The sequence below is a fragment of the Ambystoma mexicanum genome, chromosome 1q (genome assembly GCF_040938575.1).
Source record: "Ambystoma mexicanum isolate Mex_15411 chromosome 1q, UKY_AmexF1_1, whole genome shotgun sequence".
Taxonomy (NCBI): Eukaryota; Metazoa; Chordata; class Amphibia; order Caudata; family Ambystomatidae; genus Ambystoma; species Ambystoma mexicanum.
Genome location: NC_090922.1, coordinates 836,730,923 through 836,757,637, shown reverse-complemented (window position 1 = coordinate 836,757,637; position 26,715 = coordinate 836,730,923). Strand labels below are relative to the sequence as shown.

The following is a 26,715-nucleotide window of genomic DNA, read 5'->3' as shown; positions in this document are numbered from 1 at the left end:
GTTGTATGCATTGTGTCCAGGCCCAACGCTCCCCGGGTCTACCTCGTTTGGAGCCGTTATTTGGCTGTCTTCGTTCTGGGGGCGGCCTGCAATCTTATTGTAGCCAAAGGGAGGCAGGGCAGCAGCGGTGCGGAAGACGCACTTGGTTCCAGGATGGTCCTGGCCGTCGCCACGGAAGCACGTCGGGCGGGCGCCAGGCGCCGATTCCCCACGGATGCGTCCTCCCCTTCATGCCTTCGTTACACTACAAGTCCGGGGCAGCTTCCTCTTTTAATTCGGATCCCTTCTCACTTGGATGCGCCCCCGTACATTCGTGGGTCGCGGCCTGCTGGGATTCAGCCCCCACCACTTCCAAGCAGGGGCGTGACTGCCTGCTCGCTCTACACCGCTCCACCCTGGCTCACCACACGGCAGGCATAAAGTTCACCCCGCGGGGACCCAAGTGGTGCACAGGCACTCGCGTGGACCTCACACCAAGCTGCGTGCCCGGGCCTCCCGTGGCTGTGAAGCCTCTCCCCAGTACACTAATTCCAGGGCACCTCCAGGTGCCAAACTTGCTCTGCTGCCTGTTGGGATGTCTGGCTACGTTGAGCTCTCGTGATCACCAATGAGTCATGGATTTGCTTCCCCTTTCTCGAGGTCCTGTGAGAGCTCACACAGGTGCAGCCATCTTGGATGCGGGCTCTCTAGCGAACCTTTCCACCCCCCCCCTGCTCCCTGCCAGATGGTTATTGTAGATATTGCCCAGGTAACGGTGGTGTACTCCCGATGGGGCTGCTTGATGTGGCACCAGGTCCCTAAGGAGATAAGGAGGCGTTCATCTCTGAGTAGAGCGGGGACCAATGGTGATTACCTTGTGCGCCCCAGCAGGTGGATGGCGACTCGCTCATGCACCAGTGTTTCGTCAGTGGCTGGGGGACCGTAGTGAGATTTGGATGCTGCGCGGGGGCTGGCGGGGCAGGCGCTGCCTTCCTGCTAGGATCTCCTCCGAGCCAGGCAGCAGGGTCCGGAGCAGGGGCGTCTTCTCTACCCCACGCTGCAGAGTCTGCACGCTGTCTTTGTGCACTCGGTGAACGAGTGCTGTGGTTGCAAGCTGCGTTCCAAAGGAGAGTCAAAGGCTCAAATTGCTGTAAGTGATGCCCCAGCTGTTCCGATCACCATGGATGGCTTCCTTTGGCAGTTCAGTGGTCGGAAACATCGATGCAGCAGCAGGCTTCATGCAGAGGCCATTAGAGGAGCAGCCTCATCGGTGGTGCTCCAGGCCACAACTCCAGAAACTGCCTTTTAATCTTAAGAATGTATATTGGCTATTATCTAATCTTAGAGATTCAGCATTGTTGAATATCTGGAGGTTGGTGACGGAGTGGGAATGGTTTGCATGATGTATAGCTGGTGTAATATGAGTATATTGATCAGAAAACCTGAGTAATTGCTAGTTGCCACTTTTAGCATGTAGCACATTGCATTCAAATGCTATACATAATCTGGTACTTTTACTTAAAATATTTAATCTAGAACAAATATTTCAGTTTAGCCTATAATTCTGTTTGGAGAAACCCTCCCAACCCCTCTTTTTGTGTACCTTTTGCATCTACATGGAAAGGCTGTTTGCTTTTGTTCACTTAGGCTTCAATTTGCTGCTCTACATGCTCTCCATTTGTTTTGAACTTGCAGATCCAGTTCCAAGATGTGGACCGGCCAGCCGAAAGAAGGTTCCTCTCACACTTCAAAAACGGTGCATGGCGAAGATACTGGTCGAAGTAAGGAATTTGTCTTTTATGGTTGAGGAATGTTTTGCTACATAAGCCTTTACTCTTCCGGGGATCAAGGCATATCGCTCTGCCAGGGACTTACTTAACAGTTTTTCTTTTAAGTTGCTGGAAGACTCATCAGGTGTTTAGCCAAAACACTAACTGGGGCGTACATAAATATATGTACAAAAGGCAAAGCCAACACACTTTGTTGGGGCATGTTTTTGTACTTTTTTTAAAGGATCGAGAAAAAATAATAATTTGAATAAATGAACACATTTCCTTTTTGGTAGATCAAGATAAAGGTTGGCATTTGGGTTTGGAATCTGAGGGTTCCAAGCTCTGTCGGCGAGTATTTTTCTTTTACAAGGAGATGGCAAAGGACCATTATGAACACTAAATGCTTTTTTTCTTTGACATTCCAAACACTTGGTTGTTTTGTACATATAGAGAGAGTATATAGGGTGTTTTCTAGAGGTACATTTTTTTTGTATAGTTTGTTAGCTTTCCCACAATTCGTCTGTAAGGGGATGGGGATAGTTCTTTTTATTTTGGGGCTGTGTGAGTTGGGGTCTAGTGAAGAAGGCGACACTGAAGAGTTATAGATGGAAATGTTTTGAATTGCTCAGGACAACTGCCAATTGTTCAGTCTAGCCTTTCCAACCCACATATTTCATCCTGATTTGTAATTTCAGAGTGTTCAAAACCATAAGCAAATCGGACTTTCTCACACCCCAAAAGAGGGTGTCTACTCTGACTGCTATATCACATCCCTTTAGCAGGAGACCACAGCTTCAGGCGCAGAGTATGCCCCAATGTCTCCTGAGCTTGCTGTGCTTAAACATCTATGTCATACCACACTCAAGTTACCCAGTGAGGCTAATATATGTTTACGGTTTCTTTTGGTATCATGCAGAAGGGATGCCACCTCGCAGTTTGGGCTCCTTTTGTCTTTGGTGATGGGACAGCAACTGATTTACATAGGATTTGCCTTCTGCACTGGTAAAGAATCCTTAAACATGGTGTAATGGATGCTGTGAAGAGCAATTGCTGCTAGGTATGATTATTTCAAAGCTTTTCCATAAATCATTCTTGATTCTTGTCAAACGTTCTACAGCGCAAGCATGGAGCCGTAGAGCAGAAATCCAAGACAGCGGGCAGTGTACATAACAAGATGGCAACATTGCACCTGTTTCCCATTTGGCATCTTCATCTCATTCATATTTTTGGGGTTGATTTGAAAAACTTACATCTGCAATTGACAAGGCATCTTGTATGCTGTTTGGAATTTAAAGTTCCTCAGTCAGGTGTTGATTGTAGGCCAAGTGCTGAGTTGATACTGTGGTAATGCTGAGCAATGACCCAGGTGACACATTTTAGGTGTGTTTCAACAAATGGTCAATACAGCTGTTTATCAAGGGAAGGGATTGGTTCAAATGTCTACAGGATCTAGTATGCAATCTACAAACTGATTATGTTTCTAAAGAATCCATGACGGAGATGAATCTGCACAAAGTGGGACTTTCTCCAGATGTTCAAAGCCTTTGTGTCTAAACCATTACATTGTTAACCTGCTTTTATCAGTCATTGCCCCTCCTTGGGACACCCTACTATTCGAAGGAATGTCTCAACAAGCCTTTTCGCCTTTTAGCAACCCTAGGCTTTCAGCACAAATCTTTCAATGTGCGGCTCACAAAAGTTCCCAAAATCCTAATCTTCAATGTCCAGCCCTAAAAAGATAATGCATAACCAACAGGTTTGCTTGGAAGACTCTTGAGGGTTTATGCAGCGTGGTCATATATCCTGTCTTCCTGAAGACTTCTCCAATGTGAAACCTCTTCAGTTACTTTATCAGGCTCCTTCTCTTGGGATTTCCCTCGGCCTCTGGTTTTTTCAACGCGCACTAGACTTCTCGTAACACTCCTTGTGCACTTCAGGGCTTTGCCTGACTTGGGTTTCACTTAACATTCATAATAGGTATCTGTTAGACTTTGGGTTTTATCAACTTTCATGGTAGATTCTCTGGTAGGCCGTGTAATGCATGGGAAAAGTAGTTTTTTTTTAAGTACACAAGATCGCAATGTGCAGAATCAAAGCTAATTAAGCAAAGAAACAAGCGTATTACAGATTGTATTGTTCCAATTGGTCCTCGGAACCTCACTTAGACTGGTCCTCTTAAGTGCAAAGTACTTGTAACTCACACTACTTTTAACTTGTTGAAAATAAACAACGCGACTGCCAAATGGAATATGAATGCTAAATCCTGGAGAATGTACCCATACTGTAGTGAATCGCCAGAAATGCTCACATTGTATTCCTCTATGCCCTAAATATAGCATGATTATGAAAAGGCGCTTGTGCCCTTTAAGGGAGGTTGGTCTGCTACAATGCAGTCCAGCGCTACTCTATTATAGGCGGAATCACTGAAAGTAGCACGGGTCAGGGGACACACATTCAAGTTGCAAGCTGCTAGCCATAAAAAGTCACTCGCCACCTACATTCTATACATACATGCAGCATACCAGTTCAAATGGATTGTGTCCTCCAACATATTCCACATCTTTGACATGTATTGTCCACAGCTGTGCTACTTCAGAAATATTTTGGCAGAGGGCGTCCTGCATCAATGGCGTCGGGTTGATGTCCTTCAAAAGGCCTCTGTCGAGGACATCAACGGATGTTATAAATAGGACGCATGACGCACGTAGCCTCAGTTCTGTTTTTTCCTCAAACTTGTTTGCTTCCAGAACACGGCGCGCCGCAGGTTTTCTTTGTGAATGTGTCTTCATCTACCCCTCCGACTCCGCGGTCTGGCTTTAAGACTTGCCTGGACTGTAAGTCTAAGATGTCGATTACGGACCTGCACTGCATTTGTTTGTGGTGTCTGGGCGAGAGTCATGCCACCGACGACTGTCCGAAATGCCAGTTGCTGACTGCTAAGGCCTTGTAGGAGCGTAAGGGGAAGTTATAGGTAGGTCGGGGTACTAAACCCAGTAAGTCCCGAAAATCTACGAAAGGGATGTCCTCTGACGATTCGAGGGATGACTCTCCTCGTTGGGAGTTCCGGGGAGCTCGGTCCCGGAGTGGGTCCTGCCACTCGTCGTCCTCGTCTAAGCACTCCCAGAAGCGACGTAAACGGTTGCCTTCCCCGTCCTCGTCAGATGATGGCGCCGCAAGAAAAGTGGCTTGTCCCTCTAAGTCCTCGACTCTGGAGGAATGGGCAGCCTTCAGGGAGCAGATGCTCGTGATTTTTCAATCCCAGGGCACAGTTCCGTCCGTGCCTTCAGATACTCATCTGGAAAAGTCGAGGTCCCGTTCGGACAAGATTCAGGTTGATCGCCAGAGATGTGCTAGATCCAGGTCTCGCTCTTCGCCCCCGACGAAAAAGCAGAAATCTGGTAAGGGCTCGAGGTTGGCGTTGAGTCTGTCAACGATGTGTCCGTCGGATACGGATGTCGAGGCTTTGCCTTCACACCAGCCCTCGGTGCTGTTGTCGAAGCCGAAACCGTCGGCGCCCTAGACGCCTATGGGGTCTTTTGGCCGGAATTTGTCGCTGGAGGTCCCTGGTACTGTGGATCCTCCAAGGAAGGCTACATCCAAGTCTGTGAAGCCGGTTAAGGAATCCAGACCCACTTCTGTCCCTAGGCAGGAGTTCTTTCTTCCCCTGGATAATATTGGAGGATGAGGAGAGGTCAGATTTGGAATTTGACCCTGTTGAGCCTGATGTGGCTCCTGTCTTTTCCGGGGACAGTAATTTGGAAGAGCTATGTCAATCACTCCATGATGCCAGTGGGTTAGACACATCTCCTGAGGTGGCGTTTGGCATGCCTGAGCCTGGGGCTCATGCCGAGTCCTCTTATAGGAGACTGATGGCTAGGGTTACTAAGTCCTCCGGATGCATTTGTTCAGGATGACATCAAGAAGTCGCATCTGACACCTCAACAGCTCCAGTACATCGGGGCTGTGTTGGACAAGTCCTTGGGAAAGTGCTCGCCTCTCAAGGTGAGGGCTCATCACATTGTGCAGATGGTGGACAAATTTCAACATGCCCAGCGTCTTCCAGCTTTCAAATTCTTAAGGTTGCTCGGCCTCATGGCATCCTGCATTTTTCTGGTGCCAGAGGCCTTTTCTGGTGCCAGAGGCCAGACTGAGAATGATATCCCCGCAATGGTCCTTAAGATGCAGTGGTCCTAATTATCAGGCAAGATGTCGGAACCCGTTCAGATTCCATTCTCGGTCTTGCAGGATCTTCTGTGGTGGGCCAACAAGGGAATTCTGATGAAGGGGGAGCCGTTTTGGCAACCATGGCTGTAGGTGATCGTAGTGATGGACGCTTCCCTCACAGGATGGGGAGCTCATGCTGAAGATTTGACCGCCAGCGGTCGTTGGTCTCCGTCTGAGTCAAAACTCCACATAAACCTTTTAGAGCTGAGGGCCGTCAGGCTGGCCCTAAAGGCTTTTCTGCCTTCTGTGCGTGGGAAGAGTGCCCTAATCATGACGGACAACACAGTGGCCATGCACTACCTCAACAAAAAAGGGGGGGGAGGAGTTGGGGTCTCTCCCGTTGTGCAGAGAAGCGATGCCGCTCTGGTTCTGGACACTACAGCAAGGAATATCACTCTCGGTAGTATATCTGGCCGGGGAGGAGAATGCAGTGGCGGGCGCTCTGAGCAGGCAGAGCACGGTCTCTCACGAGTGGGAGTTGGCTCAGGAAGTCCTTCTGGAGATCTTCGCCCTTTGGGATTCTCTTGCGCTCTCTCTCTCTCTCTCTCTCTTGCTCTCTATCCATAGGTGAAGACTGTCAACCTTCACGCTTGGTATCTGAAAGGTTGAGATATAAGGATTGGGACCTCCCGGATGACGTGATGGATGTGTTGCAGGCGGCCGGCAACAAAATCCCTGTACCGTTGGCGTAGGTTTTGCGACTGGTGCAGAGGACACAATGTCGATACTTTTCAGTGTTCCATACCCATGGTTCTGTCTTTCTTGCTTTCTTTGGCCCACAGGGGTCTTCAAGTAGGTACCATTAAAGGTTACCTGGCGGCGCTGTCTATCTTAAAGCGCTCGTCTGAAGAATGTTCTTATTTTAAGATTCCTTTGATTTCCCAATTTCTAAAAGGGCTCACTAATGTGTTCCTGCTGTCCCCGTTTCAGGTGCCCTTATGGGTGCTCCATTTGAACCCTTGCACTCTTGTCCTTTGAGACTGTCTTTCAAGCCGGTTTTCTTTGTTGCGGTTACTTCCGCTCGCAGAGTGAGTGAATTGCAGGCACTTTCATCTAGGCCACCCTTTACTGTGTTCCACAAGAATAGGGTTGTGCTGAGGGTATGGCCTTCCTTTCTACTAAGGTAGTGTGAGTTTCATCTATCCTCCTCATCCTGGTAAGGAAGAGGAGCGACTCCATAGGTTGGACCCTAGGAGAGCTGAGCTTTTATGTATCTAGGATGTCCAGGGTCAGAGTGGACGATCAACTCTTTGTGGGGTACGCTGGACACCGCGTGGGCCAGGCTGTTACCAAACAGACCTTGTCCATGTGGATTATCCTCACCATTACTGAATGTTAGATTGGTGAGCAAGGACCCTCCTGAGGGGTTGCAAGCTCACTCCACTAGGGGCGTGGCTACTTCCACAGCCCTACGGCGGGGAGTTCCTATTAGGAATGTTTGTGACGCAGCAACATGGGCTTCTATCCACACCTTTGTCAAATATTAATCCCTGGATACGCTCCATGGTCAAGATATGGCCTTTGGTAAAGCAGTTCTTTATTCTGCCATCTGATTGGGTGTTCTAAATTCTTCTCCGTCCTCCATTTTCTGGTACTGCTTTGGGAGTCTGTCAAAGATGTAGAATACGTTGGAGGACACAATCCATTCAAAGAACAAGTGATTTACTAACTGGTAACGTTCTTTCTACTGGATGCTCCTCCAGCGTATTCCACATCGCCCTCCCAGCCTGCCCCTCTGGAGAATTTCCTATGCTATTGCAGCTTGCGTTCCCGCAAGGCTAGGTGCAGTCAAGCAGGCATTGTATACGAGCATGTCACACGTTCTGTTTTTTCCTCCATAAACTGAGGCTACGGGCGCTGTGCGTCCTATTTATAACATCCAGTGACATTGTCCTCGACGGAGGCCTTTGAGGGACATCGACTCGACGCAGGACGCCCTCTGCCGAAAAATTTCCAAAGTAGCACAGCTGTGGGCATTACGTGTCAAAGATGTGTAATATGTTGGAGGAACATCCAGTCGAAAGAACGTTACCAGATGGTAAGTAACTTGTTCTTCTTACTTGCCACAAATATCACTAGCCAGTGGCAAGTGCAAATTTGCACCCTGCTCATTTTCTTCAGAGTGCACTTCATTCTAGGAAAAGAGCTGTAGGGCGGTGGGGTATTTTAATGTATTTCCTACCTTAGTTTTATTAAAATACCCCACCACCCTACAGCTCTTTTCCTAGAATGAAGTGCACTCTGAAGAAAATGAGCAAGGTTCAAATTTGGACTTGCCACTAATATCACTAGCCAGTGGCAAGTAAGAAGGGCCTTGTCCGGCAGCTGATATATTTGATCCTCCTGCAATGGATCCTAGTCACTCCCTCATTAATCTTGGGTTTGCTGGTGAAGGACCTCGGGGTTTGTGTTAAAAAGCAGGTTCCAGGCTTTTTAGGATTAACTTCATGTAAGTTTATTCCAGTTTAACAGTTACAGTTCCACATGAAGACATAAAGGACATAATATTAAGGACAGACACTGGCTCCCATCACCCAGGGCCAGCCAGCAGTAACTGTCACTGAATGGAACACTCGCTAAGAAGATTCTATCATCCAGACACAAACATTCCACACGTCATCACCAGCTACATCACCACAGACAGGCACAATACAACACACCTCCCTCCTTTACAAAATCTAACCTGCACAAAACAAATCACATGCCACAACACAACTACCACCTTCCAAGAACAGACACACATGACACTAAACTGAAGACGAACACTTCCACAGCTAAACCCAACCAACAAAACATCACACCCTAGCAAACCGCAAACCAAATACCCTCGCAAATATACTGTCATCCATCTGCCTGTTCCTGCCACAAACAAGCAACTGGGCTCTCACCCTAGGTCCTGGCCAACCCTGAAACTGGGCTACTTCACCTACATTCCTGAACAACCACAAGACTGCTTCGCCTCCTACCACCTGCCCCCGCCTAGAACAGTGCAGGTGTCCAGGCTGCCACCCTGGAATCTCCAGCAGGCCTCTAGACTGCCACTCTAGAGAGCTGAGACCTCAAATTCTCCAAAACAACAACCACAACCTCACTCCAACAGGAAATACTGAATGGAAACACAGAACATCACTCAAACCAACAGAAACACCCATGGACTCAACACCATACCCACCGCCCCAGACCAGGATGTACAATCCCTCCAAACGCATTGAGAGCAGTGGCCACATACTCTCAAAGCAAACATCAGAAACTGGTAAAAACCTAACGATCTTTTTAGCCAGGATGGCATCCTCACACAAGTGAAACTGCTGGAACCAAAAGGCAAGACAAAATCCACAATAAAAATCACAAGTAACATAGAAAATCATTTACTCACCAGCTATGGACATACCACTCTCACTATCACCGGGTCATTACTGGGCGTCCCCAACTACCCCTTCAACGTCAGCTACCAACAGTCCAATATGAAGGTTAAGAAACCTTAGAGAAGGTGCTACCTCCCCTTAAAACAACCAACATAGTTGTTCAAACTTTACTTAGAAAATGAGATAAACTCATCAACCAAACCCAACTCCAAACTTAAAAGACAAACATTCCCATGCACCGAAAGAGCATGGGTGCTACCCCGCTCTAGAACTACATTACTGATTAAACTTTCACCAAAAACCTAACATGGGTACAGTGCTTCGTGGCAACTACATGCCACAATATAACAAACCATACCAAGCCCACATTACCCACGTATTATCTAAAACAGAACAACACGCATAGCCCATGCTAACTGTGAGTTCAGTCCGTAACCAAGCTCTCACTGACTCACTCCCCACCCAGATGCAGAAATTGCACATTACATACAACATTATCCGAGTCGGATTGATAACATGCATTTGAAAACAATGAAATGCATTTACCATATTTTGCTATAAATAAAGCAAAACGCTAAACCCAAAACTTGAATGAACCAGAGGGTCCATAACCATTACTAAGCATAAGCTAAATGTCCATAGCCATTAAGGCCCTAAAGGAACCCCTACCTGTCCATGTTGCATAATGCAACTCTAAAAAAAAAAAAATGCAAATCCCCGAGGAAAACATTGGTTTTCAGCATGACAAAAGCACACATTAATGTGTGCATAATTTGCGCCATCATAGTAACGCATTGTGCGAGCGTAGCGTGGAAGTCCATGAGCTAGGAGGCTCGCCCATCCATACCTACAATTCCTCAAAATTGTTAAATCTATCGCAAACGCGCATTCATTGGCAACCTTTTTCCATATTCGGAATATACCCATTCCTATGTTGCAAAACGCACCATCCTGTAACATAAAGCACATGCAAGCATTAAGAGAATAGTACATTAGAGTACCCATCACATGCAGTCCGCATATAATGAGAAGTCAACAAATCTGAAATACATAAGTGGACTTCCTCGCCACCATGACACACTATGAAACATTTACATAAGATCCAACCTTAACCAGCCGATAATTATTAAGCAATGCAAACTGCCATGCACAGAAGTCATTGTTCCCTACCAGTCACAATATTAGTTGGCCGCTACACAACATCTTACTAATTAAGACGGAGCGGCATGACTTCATCACAATGCTGCTCCTTTTCGTGGGGAAGAGACACTTTTCCGCCCGTTTGGAACCTACGAGACCTTATGCTCACAGTGGGCTCTGCTCCTCTCCTAAGTGAGACGAGTACTCCTGCTCACCTCAGGGACGCCATTAAAAAAAATATATATAATACTAAGATGCATCACCTTCGCAGACGAAGCTACTGCCATTTCCACACAGTTAACTTTCACATGGGCTGCAACTGATGTAACACCATTCCTAACAGCATTGCGTTTCTGAAAACGAAACTTCCCAGTTCCATTGGTTCAGGGATTGGGTGCCCAAGACTTCCTGATCACGTGCCATACCACAAGGTCCTTTAGTCTAACAGCGACGTTGCTCATCTCGGTCCATCGCTGCGGAGAATACTTCATGGAAAAAAAAAAAAGAAACTTGCCACGCAGCTCGCATAATGTAAGTGGAATGCTGAATGTTCCAATCCTTCGCCATCTCCCCAGTCTGCAGTGTGACGCAATCAGACACAAACACGCTGCAGATGGATGCTTATCTCCAACTGACCAACGGTCAGTTTGCTGGACACCAATCACAAAGTCACAGCCAACATCCGTGAGTTGCAGGACTCGCTCAGATTAAAACGGAACACTTCACCAGCACCATAATTCCACTGTTTCCCATCACAGAGCATTTCGATTTCCGCAAATCCCCCGAAGCCTTAGGGGTTTAAAACGATAGTTTAACGTACTTTATGTAACAAAGCCCAGCGCTGAGCTTGCCACAATCCAACAGGGCAATAATGCCAGCCCCTCCTCCTCTCAACAAAAGCATTATTGTTCTAACACGGACAGCTTCCAATGCTAGTTAGCTCAAAACACTCCCAATTACTATGAGCTACTGTTCTAACACGGAGGGATAAGGACTGCATTGACTTATAGCAGCAGTGGGCCCAGTCCTGCATTGTTATACTGGCGGAACCTTTTCTCTCCAGTCCCCTGTAATGCCATCCATAAAAGGGGCGCATTTTCTCCTGCCCAGGGCCCTGCTTGCCTACAGCTTATGGGCGCTGGTCCCACCAACAATGGGGCTTTCTCCCTCCGGCTCCCCCTGCGCCCTGGATCCCTGGGTGATGGGACTTACAGTTTATGGGGGCGGTGGTGTCCTTCTCCAGCAGCTTGTTCTTCCTGCACCCCCCGCAGCAGGGTCCTCAGTCCTTCATCTTGTGGCACGTAGGTTGCCAAAGACTGACTCGTCGCCATTGTTAAAAAGCAGGTTCCAGACTCTTTAGGATTAACTTCATGTAAGTTTATTTCCAAATTCTTAGTTACATATCCACATGAAGACATAAAGGACATAAGATTAAGGACAGACACCGGCTCCCATCACCCAGGGCCAGCCAGCAGTAACTGTCACTGAATGGAACACTCACTAAGAAGATTCTATCATCCAGACACAAACATTCCACACAACATCACCAGCTACATCACCACAGACAGGCACAATAAAACAGTTTGGCCTGCCAGTTCCCTGAATTTGTGCTTGGCTTCTAATTTCATTCCTAATAGGTTATTCCTTATCTCAAGTGGAGTTCTCGAGTCCAATTTGGTTATTTCTGGGAAATTTCTTAACGACCCTCCTGTTATTCTTGCATCTTTCGTATTACCTGATGGTCCTGATTTCCGCTAATGAGGGTTGGTGTGGTGTTTAAGATGTGGGATGTGCAATTTTGGAATCTTTCTGCATGGTGAGCGACCACGCTGCGTTCTGCAGCTTATCTACTCTGCCGTGGATTGAGCAGCGCAGTGTGCAAGCCTTCTTTCAGGTTGGTTAGGGAATCTTCAGGTAGAACTTCTGTCACTTGCAAACACTTAGTTCAAGAAGTTTTCAGCCTGACCCTATTGTTGCTCTGGTTTCCAGGCTGTGAGTGGGTTTTGCAAGACTTCTTGGGAGATGAAGTCCTGTGGGCCAGTATTCCACAGTGTAACACTGGATGGGTTCTTACTGCATATATAGCGGGACAGCAAGCCTGCAGCACCCTGTAGAAGGCACATTGGATTGTGGCCAGACCAACTCAGTCCCTCGTGGCACACTACCCCCACACATAAGGATGGAGAGTTCAAACAACTCTCCACATTTCTCAGACCTTTCATCCACTTTCACAATAGTACTCTCCTAGGCTTTGTATTTCACAGCATTCAATTCAATGGGTATTCTTCCTCTTGCCCACTTCTGCCGCCAATCCGGGTCCCTTTTAGGTATTAAGTCACCTCCTAAGAAGGGCCTCCCTGGTTAAGGAAGCGCTTCACCTTCAGACCTCCTCCTTCTTGGCACACAGGACCATCCACTAGGTCCACCTCTCTTCCAGCTGCTTGTCCTCTTGTTGGTAGGGGCTGTGGGTTAACCCTCTATAAAATAGCTTTTGCAGGTTGGCCAATGCGTGTACTATCTCTCCCCAGGTAGCAGTGTCCCTGTGTACCAAGGGACAGTTGGAAACATACTGACCTCCTTCCAAACTCTTTCACCTGTTCTCTTCCCACCCCCCATTTACAGTGCTGCCTTGGAAATTATTCTTGTTTTGTCCCTTCAGATTGGCTGGGACAATCATGATTCAGTTTCAGAGTTCTAGGGTGGTGGTCTTTAAGTACCAGCAACTAACAGGGGGAGCAGTTACTATATCATGCTCTGGCTTGTTTTCCATATAGTAAGGTAGTACTTGGCCAGTTTGTCTTTATTTTGTTCTGCCTCTAGTTTAGGAATCCTTGATATTATTCTCTTGGTTGGTATTTTGAGAAGCAGGTACATGTAAGTTAACACCTTGGTGGGTGCCGTAGGTTTAAGATCTGGAATAGAAAGCGATCACTTCATTTTTTTTAAATGAACCTCTGTTTACATGTTGTATCTAAAACAATGCATCTACACTTGACAAAAGCTATTTCATATGAAAATCAAAGAAGAAAAACAAGGTGATAATTATGTGTTAAGAACAATAAAACGGGACCAAATCAAACTAATTGAAGATGTATGACCAGCTAGAAGAGCATGCCACCCCTATCATGCGCCCAGATGCCTATGGGCCCGGCACGCTATATAAATGAATACACCATTACAATTACCCTCTCTCAAAGACAAACCAAGTCATGCATGCTCAAACAGCAAAGACTGATCATAACCCGCTGTGAAATAAGTGTTCTCGTTCAAATGGTCAAATGAGCTGAGATCACGTCCTGAGGTCCTTAGGGAAGCTGTTTGACTCCCCTGTGGTAACCCTAGATGAAAGTGCCTAAATCTTAACCCACCAATAAGAAGTGATTGGCCCTTCTGGAGACTTTCAAAACTGTGCGAGGGTCAAACAGGCTTCAATCAGTAGGTGAGGAATGAGCGAAGCAGTGAAGTCCAACATTGGGTATATCTTCTCCTCATTCCTGTTCCCCATCGCAAACCCCAATGTGTCCATGGGGAGTTGCATTCCCAGAATTTAATTGATTTCATTCAAAACCTTCCTCTAGAAAGACTGTCCCAATGGGCAATTCAACTACACAGTGTCTAGGTTTGTGCTTCACCTCAATTCCTCCAAAAGCAGAGTGTCTTCTGTAAATTCTCTGAGGAGTCTGTACCAACCCAAGCACAATTTGTATGCACGTTCTTTAATAGTTGCACGTTCAAATTTATGGGATCTTTCCAGAGCGTGGGCCCATTCCTCCTTGGAGATTGACATTCAATTCCTGTTTGCACCAAGTTAATTCCAGTCCCTTTGTCCCTGCTTTGATTTGCTCTCTCTCGGAGATCTAATGGCATCATTGGAAATAGTTGGTGTTCCCTTTCAGGCAATCTGAATATAGTTTTACATTCCTCGGAGGTTAAGGAACCCCCTTATAGAGCTATAGTGAGACATGCCCTCCCTCATGATCCCAGGGGATTAATCGGGATATTGTATGACTCAATAGGGTGGACCGAATCCAGCGGGCAGACTTGGTGATTGGCGGCCTCTGTTCCAATAAGACAGAGTAGAGGGTTGACTTAAATAAAAGCTCACTGCTCAGTTTTTCCCCTTAGAAAGAAAGGGCAATTGAGAAAGTGGAAACACAGCGGAGGTATGGTCAATATGTCTAGTTTACAGACCCATTTAACATCGGGCTGATGTGTAGCGATATGGTCTCCTAATGCAAGGCACACTCTGGCCTCCCTGGACAATGGCACATAGCATGAGCTTGCAGGAGACCATAGGAGTTTATTACTATATATGTATATATATATATATATATATATATATATATAAGATTTTCCCATGCAAAAGTTTAAGCATGCAGATGGAACAATGGGGAGAGGGAGGGTTGAAAACATATAACCATCTCTGAAGTCATCTTTACTTCTCTGATGAACCCCAACCAAAAGATCTCTTGTAAATCCCAATGCCGAAGATCTTCCTCACTTGCCTTCATGAGATCTGGGATGTTGGCCCTGAAAAAGGAGCCATGAATAGGAATGAGCTGAGCTGTGCTTCATCCGCAAATAATAAGGAATTCCTCAACCATTTAATTAGGTATACTTCCTGTAGCTGTATGATTGTTTCTAGGATTCATACCAATGGATTTGGAGTAGTTAATTGAAAAACTAGAGATTTTGGCATATCTTTCTAGGATAGCAGATGCTTCTGGAAAGGAATATCCAGCATCTTTTAGGCAAAGTATATCATCTTTGGCATATAATGCCACCTTGTGATTGGCCCTGACAATCCATGCCTCCAATCTCTGTATTACAACTGCTGATTTTGCTAGGGGCTCCAAGAGTAGATGTGAATCAAAGGGGACAGCTATACCATACATAATGGGAAATCTCTATTGTTTTGGTGTAGGAGTCCTTCACCTTGAACATTTGAAAGTTGGCCAGTAAACGGTTAGAAAAATTGGGACCATAATTTGCCAATAATTCTCAGATTATAGGCCAGTATCTACTATCAATAAAGCACATTTTTGGCTTGAGCGGGTCCACCAGTCGATTATATTTAATACCTGTCTGATGTAATGTATACTTTGGTTAATGATGAGCCCATTCCTATTGGATTTGATCAGGTCCGGAAGGACCCCTATTAGGGAGGTGGGGGGGGGCTTAGGGGGGGTGGGGGTCGGGGTGAGGGTGTGTGGGTGTGGAGAATTCTGGCACATATTTACCCAGATTTAAAAATAATGGTATAGAATAGAGGTGGGATGAAAACACTTCAGAAGGTTTTATAGAAGAGATTAAACAATCCATGAGGGCCCAGTGTTTTGTTGCTAAGTGGAGACCTGATAGCATGTTCAACCTTGCCAGCAGAGATGGGAGATTCCAAGTCCTCCCTATTAGTCAGCAGGAGTTTAGGCAGAGGAACCGAAACCCAAAACACCCATTGCGCAGAAATATTTATGGGGAATTTGCTTGTGATCAAGTTAAAGTATGTTTCAGTGATTGCTTTTTTCCTATTCTCCACATAATTAGTGCAACTCTGCATCTTTTAGGCAAGAAATACAATTTTGCATTTTAAGCTTTTGCTGTTAGACTAATAATCAGAAGTTTTTTGTGGTGTTAGTTTTTTTGTTTATTTGGTTAATACCTTACATTTTTAAAATACAAGAAAATTACAAAATACAGAGAAACAAATTAAGAAAGGAATTAAAACGAGCTTAAAAGAAGCACAAAAATGCAAAAATGAATCAATCATGTTAATTTCTGTGTTTCTAAAACCTCTTTTAAGAAATCAATTGCGGCAACCATCCAGTCAATGCGTCCATGAGAGTTCATAATAAGTTACCACACTCTGTCAGTAGAAAACTGGGCATAAAGTTGAAGACGAAGGTGCCCGAAATAGAACTTGCGCCTCTCATTCAAAGCCCTACAATGCAATGGAATGTGTTGCAAAGTTTCCACCTCATCAGACAGGTAACAGAATAGTCACTGTTTTAGGGCTTTCTTAGCTTTATTCCTGGCACCCATGTTTCGTTTGTTGGAATAACATTTAGCCGCAGCCTCATAACCCTTGATAGCCAAGATCTACCTGGAGATTTACTCAAGTAATCGGGACAGGTTCCAACTGGTCTGACATCAATGAACAAATCACTGTATAGATAAGTTCTGACTTTGCTGATTGTGTCAATCCAGTCCCATTCTTTGAGTCTCCTTTTATGTACAGTTGGTCTATGCAGAACTGTGTGTTTCGAGATGCCATTCCTATCACAGATTGAGTTACACTCAGTCTCCCAGGTATTTAAGCTAGTCCAAGATTTCTTATTAAGCAACTGCTTTAGTAGCCACCAACTAGAACCCTCCTTTGCACAGAGAATATTCCTCAATAGTGAGAGCTTCTTCCAATTCATGTAGAACTGTATGGAAAATAAGCCTAGCTCGTAGCGAATAACAGCAGCAGGAGCTCCATTTGGTAGTTGCAGGACCTTCCTCCAAAATATCCCCTCCAGAGCAGCGCAGTCCAAGAGTATAGGGATACCCCAGTTCTCATCCCCACAGGTTATAGATAGTAAGACCTTGATTTTATAGAATTTTAGCACTGAAGTCAGTGAAAAGTGACACAACTTCCAATTCACGGCACATGCTTGAGTGGCAAGCATTACCATTTTGGAACAATGGTAACTTTGAGACTTCCTTTTATTCTGAAGTTCAGTTAATCAACAAGCCAGATAGCAAATGTTTGACATTTTCCAGAGTCGTACTACTTGCGTGCCAAGAAAAATTCTTATATTTTTGTTTCATCCCCAGCCTAAAGGAGAGTATCCAAGAATTGTTTATGTTGAAAGCGATTCTTTTTGTTTTTTTTTCCCAGTTCAGCTTCCAAAGCATCTAGCTTGTGCTGTAGTCCTATCGGAGTGTAGTCGAACAGGACAATATCACCCGCATACAGCAAGTAATCTAAGCTAAGGTAAATCGGACTCAAAAACAGCGACTGCTTTGGAAGATATCAGTAAGTTCCAAAAGAAAAAGGCTAAAGAGTAACGGGGCCAAGACACAGCCCTGCTTGAGGCCACACATTGTACGAATAGACGCTCAGAGTTTACGCTGAACATTAAGGCGAACTCTGATAGATGTGTTAGAATTTAAGGCCACAAGAATCCCCTGCAAATGAGCGGGGCACCCCCATTGTCTGAATTTGGACCATATACAAGTTATCTCTACGCTGTCGAATGCCATGGAGAAGTCGATGAACGCCATGTTATATAGGCTTCGATCTGATCATGGCTTCCTTTTTCAGCATATCCAAAATGAAGATGTTAGCGTTCGCACCCATACCCTCCCTGAACCCCATTTGCAACAGGTCCAAACTCCCCACAGCAAAAGCCCAATCGGTTGGCTCACTAAGAACTATGCTGGTATAATTTTTTGCAGGATAATCAGAAGCGCTATAGGCCCATAGTTAGATGATAACGATCATTGACCCTTTTTAAAAATCGGACAATGATGGATTGTGTCCACGATTTCAACATACTCGCTTGCGAGGTAATTTTGTTAAAAATTGTGCCCATACTCTGCCCTTAAAGTGTGATACATTTTTAGGACTGCATTTGATTAACCGTTGGGCCCCCGTGGCTCGGGAGTCCTTGCTTCGAGTGATTAATGAAGCAATATGCTCCTCTGAACAGGTCAAGCGCCACGAACGCAATGTCGGTTGCAAGTGTCAATTTTGTTCCCCAAAGCCCCCCTTTATACACTTTTTAGTGAAGTGATCAATCCACCCTTGTTTCCCAATCGGATTGATCACGGCACAGGAGAGCGGAGACTTATGATTAGTAATCATTTGCTAAAAAGGAGAGACATCTTTTGATCCTATCGGCTGCAGCATTTTTGATGTATCATTCAACAAGATGTCATTTGTAGAATCAAAGCCATTGTGTGTATCCCAACTTCAATGCTTTTTGTTTTTTCAGCATCAGATGGCAAGCAGCAGCGTAATGCAAGCCTCAAGTCCCTTTTCTTTGATTGAATTACGGGGTTATAGACATGTATTTTCCTTTTTTGACTGGGGCGCGGCATAAGTTGATACATTTGGTCCAAGCTGATCCTATATTGAACAGTTTGTAAAGCAACCTCTAGTTTGTCTGGGGGAATAAATGGCAAAGAGCGCCATAGAACTTCTCCATCCTATTCCAGCAAATCCTATTTTTACCAGACCCAGCCTCTAACACCTGGTCATAGGTATTTCTCGTCTTGTCCCGTTTTGCCACCTTCCACCCGAAGAGTAAGGCGTAATGGTTACTAAGGTCTGTTTTTTATGACCATCATTGAGTTTATATTCTGTAGAATTTCAGCCGAGACAAGGAAGTAGTCCAAAATACTATTTGAAGTACCTCGATGCTAAGTCGGGTTTGATGGAATGTCCCCCATAACCATACCGTTCACCATGTTCAACTCCCAGCCGTTCATAAGGTCCATTCATGCGCTTCCACGCTTCTTTGCCATCATACTATGTAGCAGGAGACTCTCAAACCAGCATGCTCCCAACAAAATGCGTTCAGGTCACCACACAACAGGATAGTTACAATTTTTTACAGTTTTCAATCATAGATTAGATCTTCAATTGCATCAAACAAGATGTCTTGTACAGTCATTTTGGGGTTCCAGTAAAGATTCATTATAAGAGTGGAAGACATTTCTGCATACAACTCCTTATCCCAAGTTAATACCAGTGCTTGCACAAATGCATTCAGAGCTGCATAGGGGGTCGCTGTTACTCCGATGTCATTCCGAATGCCAAACAATAGCCCAGAAGCCGGTACCCCTTCATCCCCCTTATATGCTGTGTTGAGCAAGCAATGAAATTCGTCCACACTTGGGGGCTCCAGGAGCCAACACTCCTGGACACAAAACAAATCTGCTTCAAAAATTGGTGAAACAATTAGAGAAAGTAGAGTAGCATAATTCCTTGAAAGACAGTTCATGAGTTCAGTAGCTACAGCCCTACTTGATTTGAATTGCTAGTGACTGCGTGCGTTCAAGCATGCTGCAACCCATTTCAATCCGTGCCATCCTGGGATTCCTCATTGCCTATAAAGTGGCTGGTGATATATCTGCCAACAGAATCGTCCCTTGAGCATGTTATTGATAGAATAGGAGGGGACTGCGACACTGTTGGCAAGCTGGTTGTTTCACGCCTGTCAGTCCAGATAGGCAAGGTAGATTTTGGCTGGTTTCCCGAATAAGCAGCAATTGAAAAGCCTGATGATTTTAATTGGGACGAGGCTGCTAAAACCTGGTTCAAAACCAAGCTAGAGCAGAAGTGGAGAATGACTTTGTCCAATCTCAAATTGTTTCAAAATTCCACCTGCTTAATGTCCGCCAAGCAAGGTGAGATAGCGAAGGCACTTCCGTTGGCAGCTTCAAGACTGCCGACCTATTTAAAGTCCATTGTATGCAGTCTTTCAACTACCAAGACAAGGGTAGTTTCAAGTTAGAGTTCACCAGCATTGGGGTGTCGGGTACTCAACAGGGCCCTTGCTTATTATGTGTAGGCAGCGCTCCTCCATAGTTGTAAACTGTGACGACGACCGATCACCCCTCTGTTGATGAATGGGCTCCACAGAACTCTGCCTTTCTTCACGCACACTAAGACGGATATGCACGGGACCGGTAGGTGCCGAGCACAAGGGGATCGCTTCTTGCGTAGACGAAAATCCCTCCAACAGGGCCCGGGATATGGGAGGCTCCCACTGCACCAGGTCAGTTTCCACCATGGTGGCCACTCCTGCATCACCACTACCCCCGTCATCCCTACACAGGTCCTCGGTATCAGCACCACTATCCCCAGCTTCATTCAGAGTCACAAATATAGGAGTTTCCGTTTGTGATTTGGTTTCAATACACACTGACCTGAGGCCAGGTTGCTGCTGAGTTTTTAGTTTTTTGGGGGGGAGGGGGGTGACTTGAGCAATGAGGCTCAAAAGGTAAATTCAGAAGTTTTAGGTTTTACAAACATTTTCTGGAGCCCCTGCCCACATTATTATGGAGGGTTATCCTATTTTTTTTTTATTTCATTGGGACTACAGCCGTTGCAGGCCTTCCCACCCTCTGCTCAGTCAAATAGGTTTTGGGTTGCCTAGGGGCCTTTATACCCTGATATCACGAGCCCCAAAGATCGCCAAAGTCACTAGGTTTACAGTGGTGGAAGCTGCCACAGCCGGGCTATTGCAAATTGCATCTTAATCTCCCTTCGATCAAGAACGGCAGGGCCAATGTGAATCAATGCCTCCACCGTAATGCCCTGAGAATCTTCACAGAAGCTGGCTGCAGCGTCAGCTAGTGGCTGCCAACAGCAGCCACCCAATTCTTCTCTTTCAGTATCTGCAATGGGTTGATAAGCTAATGCCTGTGTGGGTGAGCCCTGCACCCCGTTATTGGAGTGAAGATAGGCTGATTCACAAAAAGAATTCTGCAATGGACCGGCGCAAATCTTCTCAACGTGCCATCCTCCAGGGCGCGAGCCCGGAACCTCCATCTGAGTTGCCTAGGCGGGGATGACAGGCCTTTGAACATCACCAGCACTGGAGGGTGGTCCGACAGAGTGCGAGGGAGAATCGTCGCACCCTCGGCCTCCCGTGACAGGTCTAGGGACAGGTGGCTATAATCTATTCTAGAGGAGCTCCCGTGTACACTGGAATGGTAAGTGAATTCCCGCGTGTCAGGGTGATGCCAACGCCAAATATCAACCAATGAGTAGTGTGCTGCGATGGAGTGCCATTTTTGAGCGGCTTGTGTAAGTGGCCTAGAGACCGCTGCGGACCGGTTCAGTGTAGTAGAGAGAGCTAAATTAAAATCCCCCACCCAGACCACCTCATACCCTGGAAACGTTCAGAGGTGCTCTGAGCATGCCTGGAAGAACTCGGGAGTTGGACCATATGTGTTTATGAATAAAACGGACCAGGCCGCAATCTCACCAGCCACCAATAAAAACCTGCCTTCGCCATCCACCACCTGTCTGTACAATCTAAACTCCAGTGATCAGTGTATATAAATTGTAAACCCCCCCTGGGAATTTGTGGAGTAGGAGGAGCCGTACCTATGAACCCCCCCCCCCCCCCCCCCCCCCCCCCCGCCAGAGCCGGAAGCCTGTGTTCCTTCCCTAAATGGGTCTCCTGCAAGCATAGAACATGGACATGGTGATTTCGAACATAGTTGGAGATGAGGCGTGATTTTTTTTTTTTTTTTTTTTTTTTTGCATTGGTGAACCCCCGAACATTCCAAGTGAGAAGAACAATCTTAGAGTTAACAGGAGCACGAGGCCCCTGTGACGTAGTCCAGCTAAAAGTATGTTGGGAAGGAATAAAGAAACCTGATACCCCTGCAGGGTCTCCAACGACGGAACGCTGGAGCACAGTACAGAAACATGACCTACAAAGAGCAAACTAGACTCTGAAGAGTAAACCCACCCCTCAAACCCCTTGAAACCAGAAACTGGAGAACCCATAGCACCAACCAGTAGCAACTATAGAAGCCCCCCCTCCTCCCCACACCAGAAACCCCAATCTACCGGCCAACAATACCCACCCCCACCCAACTAACAACCGTACAATTTCAAGAAACCCGAGCGCTGCTGGGCATGGGGGGGTGTCGGCGGCCGAAGTGCCTCTCTGTTGCAAGAGGCACATTTACGATATTAAGCTATTCCATTAGATATAACAAACTCAATAAATGGTTCTTGTAGCTGCAAGGCGAGATCCCAGAACACGCCAAGGCCCACGCTGACGGGGCACAGCTGAGCGAGGTTTGCCTCCGAAAATAAGCTAACTAGGAGGACTGTCTGGGGGAGGCCCCCACACTTGGAAGATCGGAGGCAAATTGCTCCGCTAATTCTGGAGTTGTAAAGAATAGTGTATTCCCTTGGTAGATGACCATAAGTTTGGCAGGATACATCATGGAGTAGCCTATGTTTTTCTTCCGCAAAGTGTTTTTCACCGCCAGAAAGGGCTTCCTCAGGTCCTGTACCTGCTGACTAAAGTCCGGAAAAAGTTTAATTGTAGCAGAGCCCCACCGGAGAGATTTTTTTTTTTCCCTGCCAATGCGAAGTATGGTATCTCGGTCCTGATAGTTAAATATACGAGCAATGATGGCTCTCTCCGGTGCCCCCAGAGGGGGCCTCGTCGCCAGAGAATGATGAGCCTGCTCCACCATAAACATGTTCGTGGTACGAGGGTCGTCTAGGATCTCCCTAAGTAGCTTCTCCATGAATATTTACATATTGTCAATGGGGGTGGATTCCGCAACCACTTTTTTCACTGTCTGCTGTAGGGATGCCACCTCACGCTGGAGCACTGCGATCTTGTCATCTCCCTCTCTGATCCGGTGCTCTGCCTCTGACATTTTGCCACATAGTTTTTCGATTTGTACTGCAGACACATCTACCTTACATGTGAGAGCGTCAATTTTTGTACCCAAATTGTCCGTGCTACTTTTCAGCGCTAGCAGGGTCTGGTTGAGAGCCAAAAAATTCAAATTGGGACGAGCCTGACTCATGTTCCTGCTGTGAAGCCTCCGACCTGGCATATTTATCCATCTTCGCCTGCTTCTTCTGATTACCTATTCCAGGGGGTAGGATATGAGCTCTGATTGCGCGTAATTGGGGCCCAGAGTTGTAAAACATTGCGCAAAGTGGACAGGAGGGTCACTTGGGAGGGGGGGGGGCAGGGCTCAGCCAAAGAGAGGGACCCGGTGACGCCAGCTGAGGACCACCAACTAGTAGGAACAGAAAGGCAGAACTGTGGCCCCCGATCAGGCACCCCCCCCCAGGGCCCCAAAACTGCAGGCTAGAATACAGATGGGCCCAGCAAAGAGCCCGATTGAGGGCAGGATATGTGACCACAGTTCCAAGCAGGGGCCCAGAGTGCCACTGTTCCAAGCAGGGGCCAGAGCTCCTCCGCACCCCCGGACAGATGTCAGCCATCTACACTGGGCCAGACCACTGCGCTGGGGTAAAAAAAAAGAAGCGGCCAAGACGGGTTAGACAACCAGAGGCCAGTCCTCAGTTGTTACCAAAGCCACCCCCCCCCCGACCCGGAGCAGGAACAACCACCCCAAGCTCCTCTCCCCACCACCCGACTCACTGCGCAATAGCTGTCAGGCCAGCGGGCCGGGCGGGGAAGGAGAGCGCAACTGGTCCCGCAGGCCCACCCCCGCAACGGCGAGGGGCCACCAGCACAGTGAGGCTCAGCCCGCGCTGCCCGCAGGAAGAGGGGGGACCGCCCCCTCAAGCAGTCACAGTCCGCAGGCAGAAACCACGGCTGCCGTGGAGACCCGCACTCCACAGGAGTCACTGGCGGGGTCAGCCTCCTCCAATACTTCGGGAGCCGGCAGCCTCCAGAAGCACCAGCGGGGCTCCCATGCCACCGTGGCTGGTGCCCCCAGGCCAGGCCACACCACAACACCACCGGGGTCGGAGGAGGGGCGGCCCGCCAAATCCAGACGCGCTGCGGCGGCTCCAGATCAGCCACAACTCGCGCTCCACGGATTCACAGCAGCAGGGAGCAGCAACACCAGACGCCCCGCAGGCACCAGAGCGTCAGCAAGCGAAATCCCGCCACAACATGCCACAGATCCGCAGGATTACGACCATACATTAGAGCCCCTGCTGGAGCACTTTCAGGCGGTGGCCATCTTACGGCGCGTGCAACAGCGCCCCTAAAAAAAAAAGTATTTTCATTTAAAGTATTGCTATTTATGTCCTTCAAAACCATGTGAACGTTTGAACTAATTGATGTACATTTGGTATGCAACTGGCTGAGCTGTTACTAAGGAACACTCATGTGGTGTTTTTTGTTTTAGGTCCAAGCCAAAGGTTTGGTTGTCCCATTACTCTCTAAATGGCAAACACCATCACTCTAAATTTTGCGGTGCCATATGTTTCTTCAACCTACATTGGAAATCCATATTCCTGTGTCCTTTTTTTTTAAATTAATTTTTGGTCGACTTTTGAAAGGTCTGGTTATTCCTTCCCATTCACTTGTTGCGGGGGGGGGGGGGGTTTGCGGTCGCTGAACCCTCCTTCCAAGGATGTAAGAATCCGAGTGGTTTCTCCACATTCCATGGAAAGGTCTAGCTCGGGGGTCTGCAACATGTGGCTCTCCATATGGACTAGTTTTCCCATGTTCTCTCAACATTTACTATGGTGGCTAGGGCCGATGTAAGTTGTAGTTGTATTGTTAATCAATTCCTCTTAGTGTGGTTACTGTGTACAGGTCAACATGCCACTCTAAGGCACGTCCAGGTTGCTGTCCTCCATGTTGCTGTACAACCTGCTGCCACCCCAGGAGCTTGAGCTCTGCCATTTCCCTGAATTACTGCAGTTTGAAGGTCCGCAAGTAAAGAGATTTCTGATGTTTGTTAATCTGCTTAGAATCACATGCTGTGCATAGGTCCGACATCCAGTGGTCACTGCGGAGTATTGCATTTTGTTTTTCGTAGTCGAAAAAGGGACGTCGACAAGGCGTGTCTGAAACACTATCCCTATAGTGACGTGCGTTGTACCCACAATCCCTCACGCGTCGAGGTCCCTCAGATTGTTTTTTTCCGCCCAGCTACTGGTCGCCTTTACGCGGAGCTCCTCGAGAGACATTGCAAATTTCATCTCCTCGACCTTTGGTCGTTTTCTCATTAATATTAAACACATACTCCCTCCCTCGACGCAGTTGTGAAGCTGTTGTCCGCCGAGCAAGATCTTCGACGGAGGGTCGAGCGGAGGAGATCCTTCGGCGTTGCCGAACACGTGGCCTGGCCTCGCAGGCCATATACAGTAGGGAGAGTGGGGTCGTGGGACATCTCTGGTTCTTTTCTGAGAATGCCTTTCCCTTTCCCCTTTCTTTCCCTTGGGGTGGTTATCACGATTTATTACCTCGGCTATGGAGAGGACTCCCTTTAGATTTTGCCCGCTTTGCAAAGGCAAATTTACTTGGAAGGACAAGCATTCACGGTGTAACCGCTGCTTGCCCCTCGATCACAAGGAGGAGGGTTGCGCGGCTTGTCGGCTTCTTAAGCCTAAAACTCTAAAAGACCGTAGGGTTAAGAGGTGGGCGGCCTACGCGATGTCGAAGGCCGAAGGTTCACCCGCCGCTACTACCACCGACAGTGACGAGGAACGCGATAACACGACCTCCGCTACGGAAGTCGAAAACCCCTCTAAGGAGCGCTCGCGCGCTTCGTCGTCTGTCCCCGGCCCCGACGGGCTCGGCTCACGCCCTGCTTATGGGGATGAACACCCCGGCGACATTGACGCACACAAAAACACACTTAAGCACACAACCCACGGCTCTTCTTCGTCTAAGACCGGCGGCCTCCTCGGACTGTTCGGGTTCAAAGCCTCTCTCGCAACCGCAGCCGCGACCAGCGACTGGGCTTTCGGCAAATAAGGGCGCCGCCCCCAAACCATCGGCGGGCGCGCTTCAACAAAAGGCGCATACCGCCGTAGGGCGATCGACACCCGTAGCGTCAAGAACGCAAGCTTCCGCTGACAAACGAGTCGCCGACAAACAAGTCGCCGAGAGCTTGGCGAGGATCGCTGTAGCCGATGCCCAGAAGCGTACGCCGAAAGTCACGTCGAGCGCTACGCACAAGTCGAAAGACAAGCCGAAAAAGCCTGAAGGAAGGCAGGGACTACCCCCTTCAGTCGGGGGGTCACCCAGCACACCTGAAGGCTTTTCGGAGGGCGACGGGACACTTTCCTCGACGCTTTGGGAGAGGTCGAGCCGTTTCCAGCTAGATGACTCTATTTTTCCCCCGCCAGACCGCTCTGGGGTACCCCATGAAACCATGGAAAGACTCCACCTCTGTATGGAGAGGATGGAAAGGTTTATGAATACCCAGACCTCTCAAACTCCCAAGAGAACTAGAGAAGGGCCTCAGGAGGACCCCAGGGCAAAAAATCCGAGGCTAGTCGATCCCCAGGTGGACACAGCCTCAGACTTCCATAATGTATACGACCTCACTGGGGAGGAACAATACTTGGAGGAGGAGGATGATTTCATGGACGATGAAGGACAGAACCAGGAGGAATGTCTGGAAGACAGGCCAGACATTATAGAAGAAGGCTTCGGAGAAAACACTGAAGAAGGACCTTCGCACCCCTGGCAATCCCCATCAGTATATTCCGACACTGATGTCCTAAACCTAAATCCTCCTGACAATTCACCGGTTAGGAACAC

At 47.4% G+C, this 26,715-nt stretch overlaps 1 protein-coding gene across 2 annotated transcripts in view; it reads left to right on the top strand.

Moving 5' to 3' along the window:
* Positions 1-26,715, top strand: part of CEP350 (centrosomal protein 350) — a 2,433,119-nt gene that overhangs the window by 29,051 nt on the left and 2,377,353 nt on the right. For both annotated transcript variants that reach the window (XM_069641456.1, XM_069641455.1), the window contains exon 2: positions 1,675-1,760. In XM_069641456.1, the coding sequence (XP_069497557.1) occupies positions 1,675-1,760 (86 nt within the window). The remainder of the gene's footprint in view (positions 1-1,674; positions 1,761-26,715) is intronic.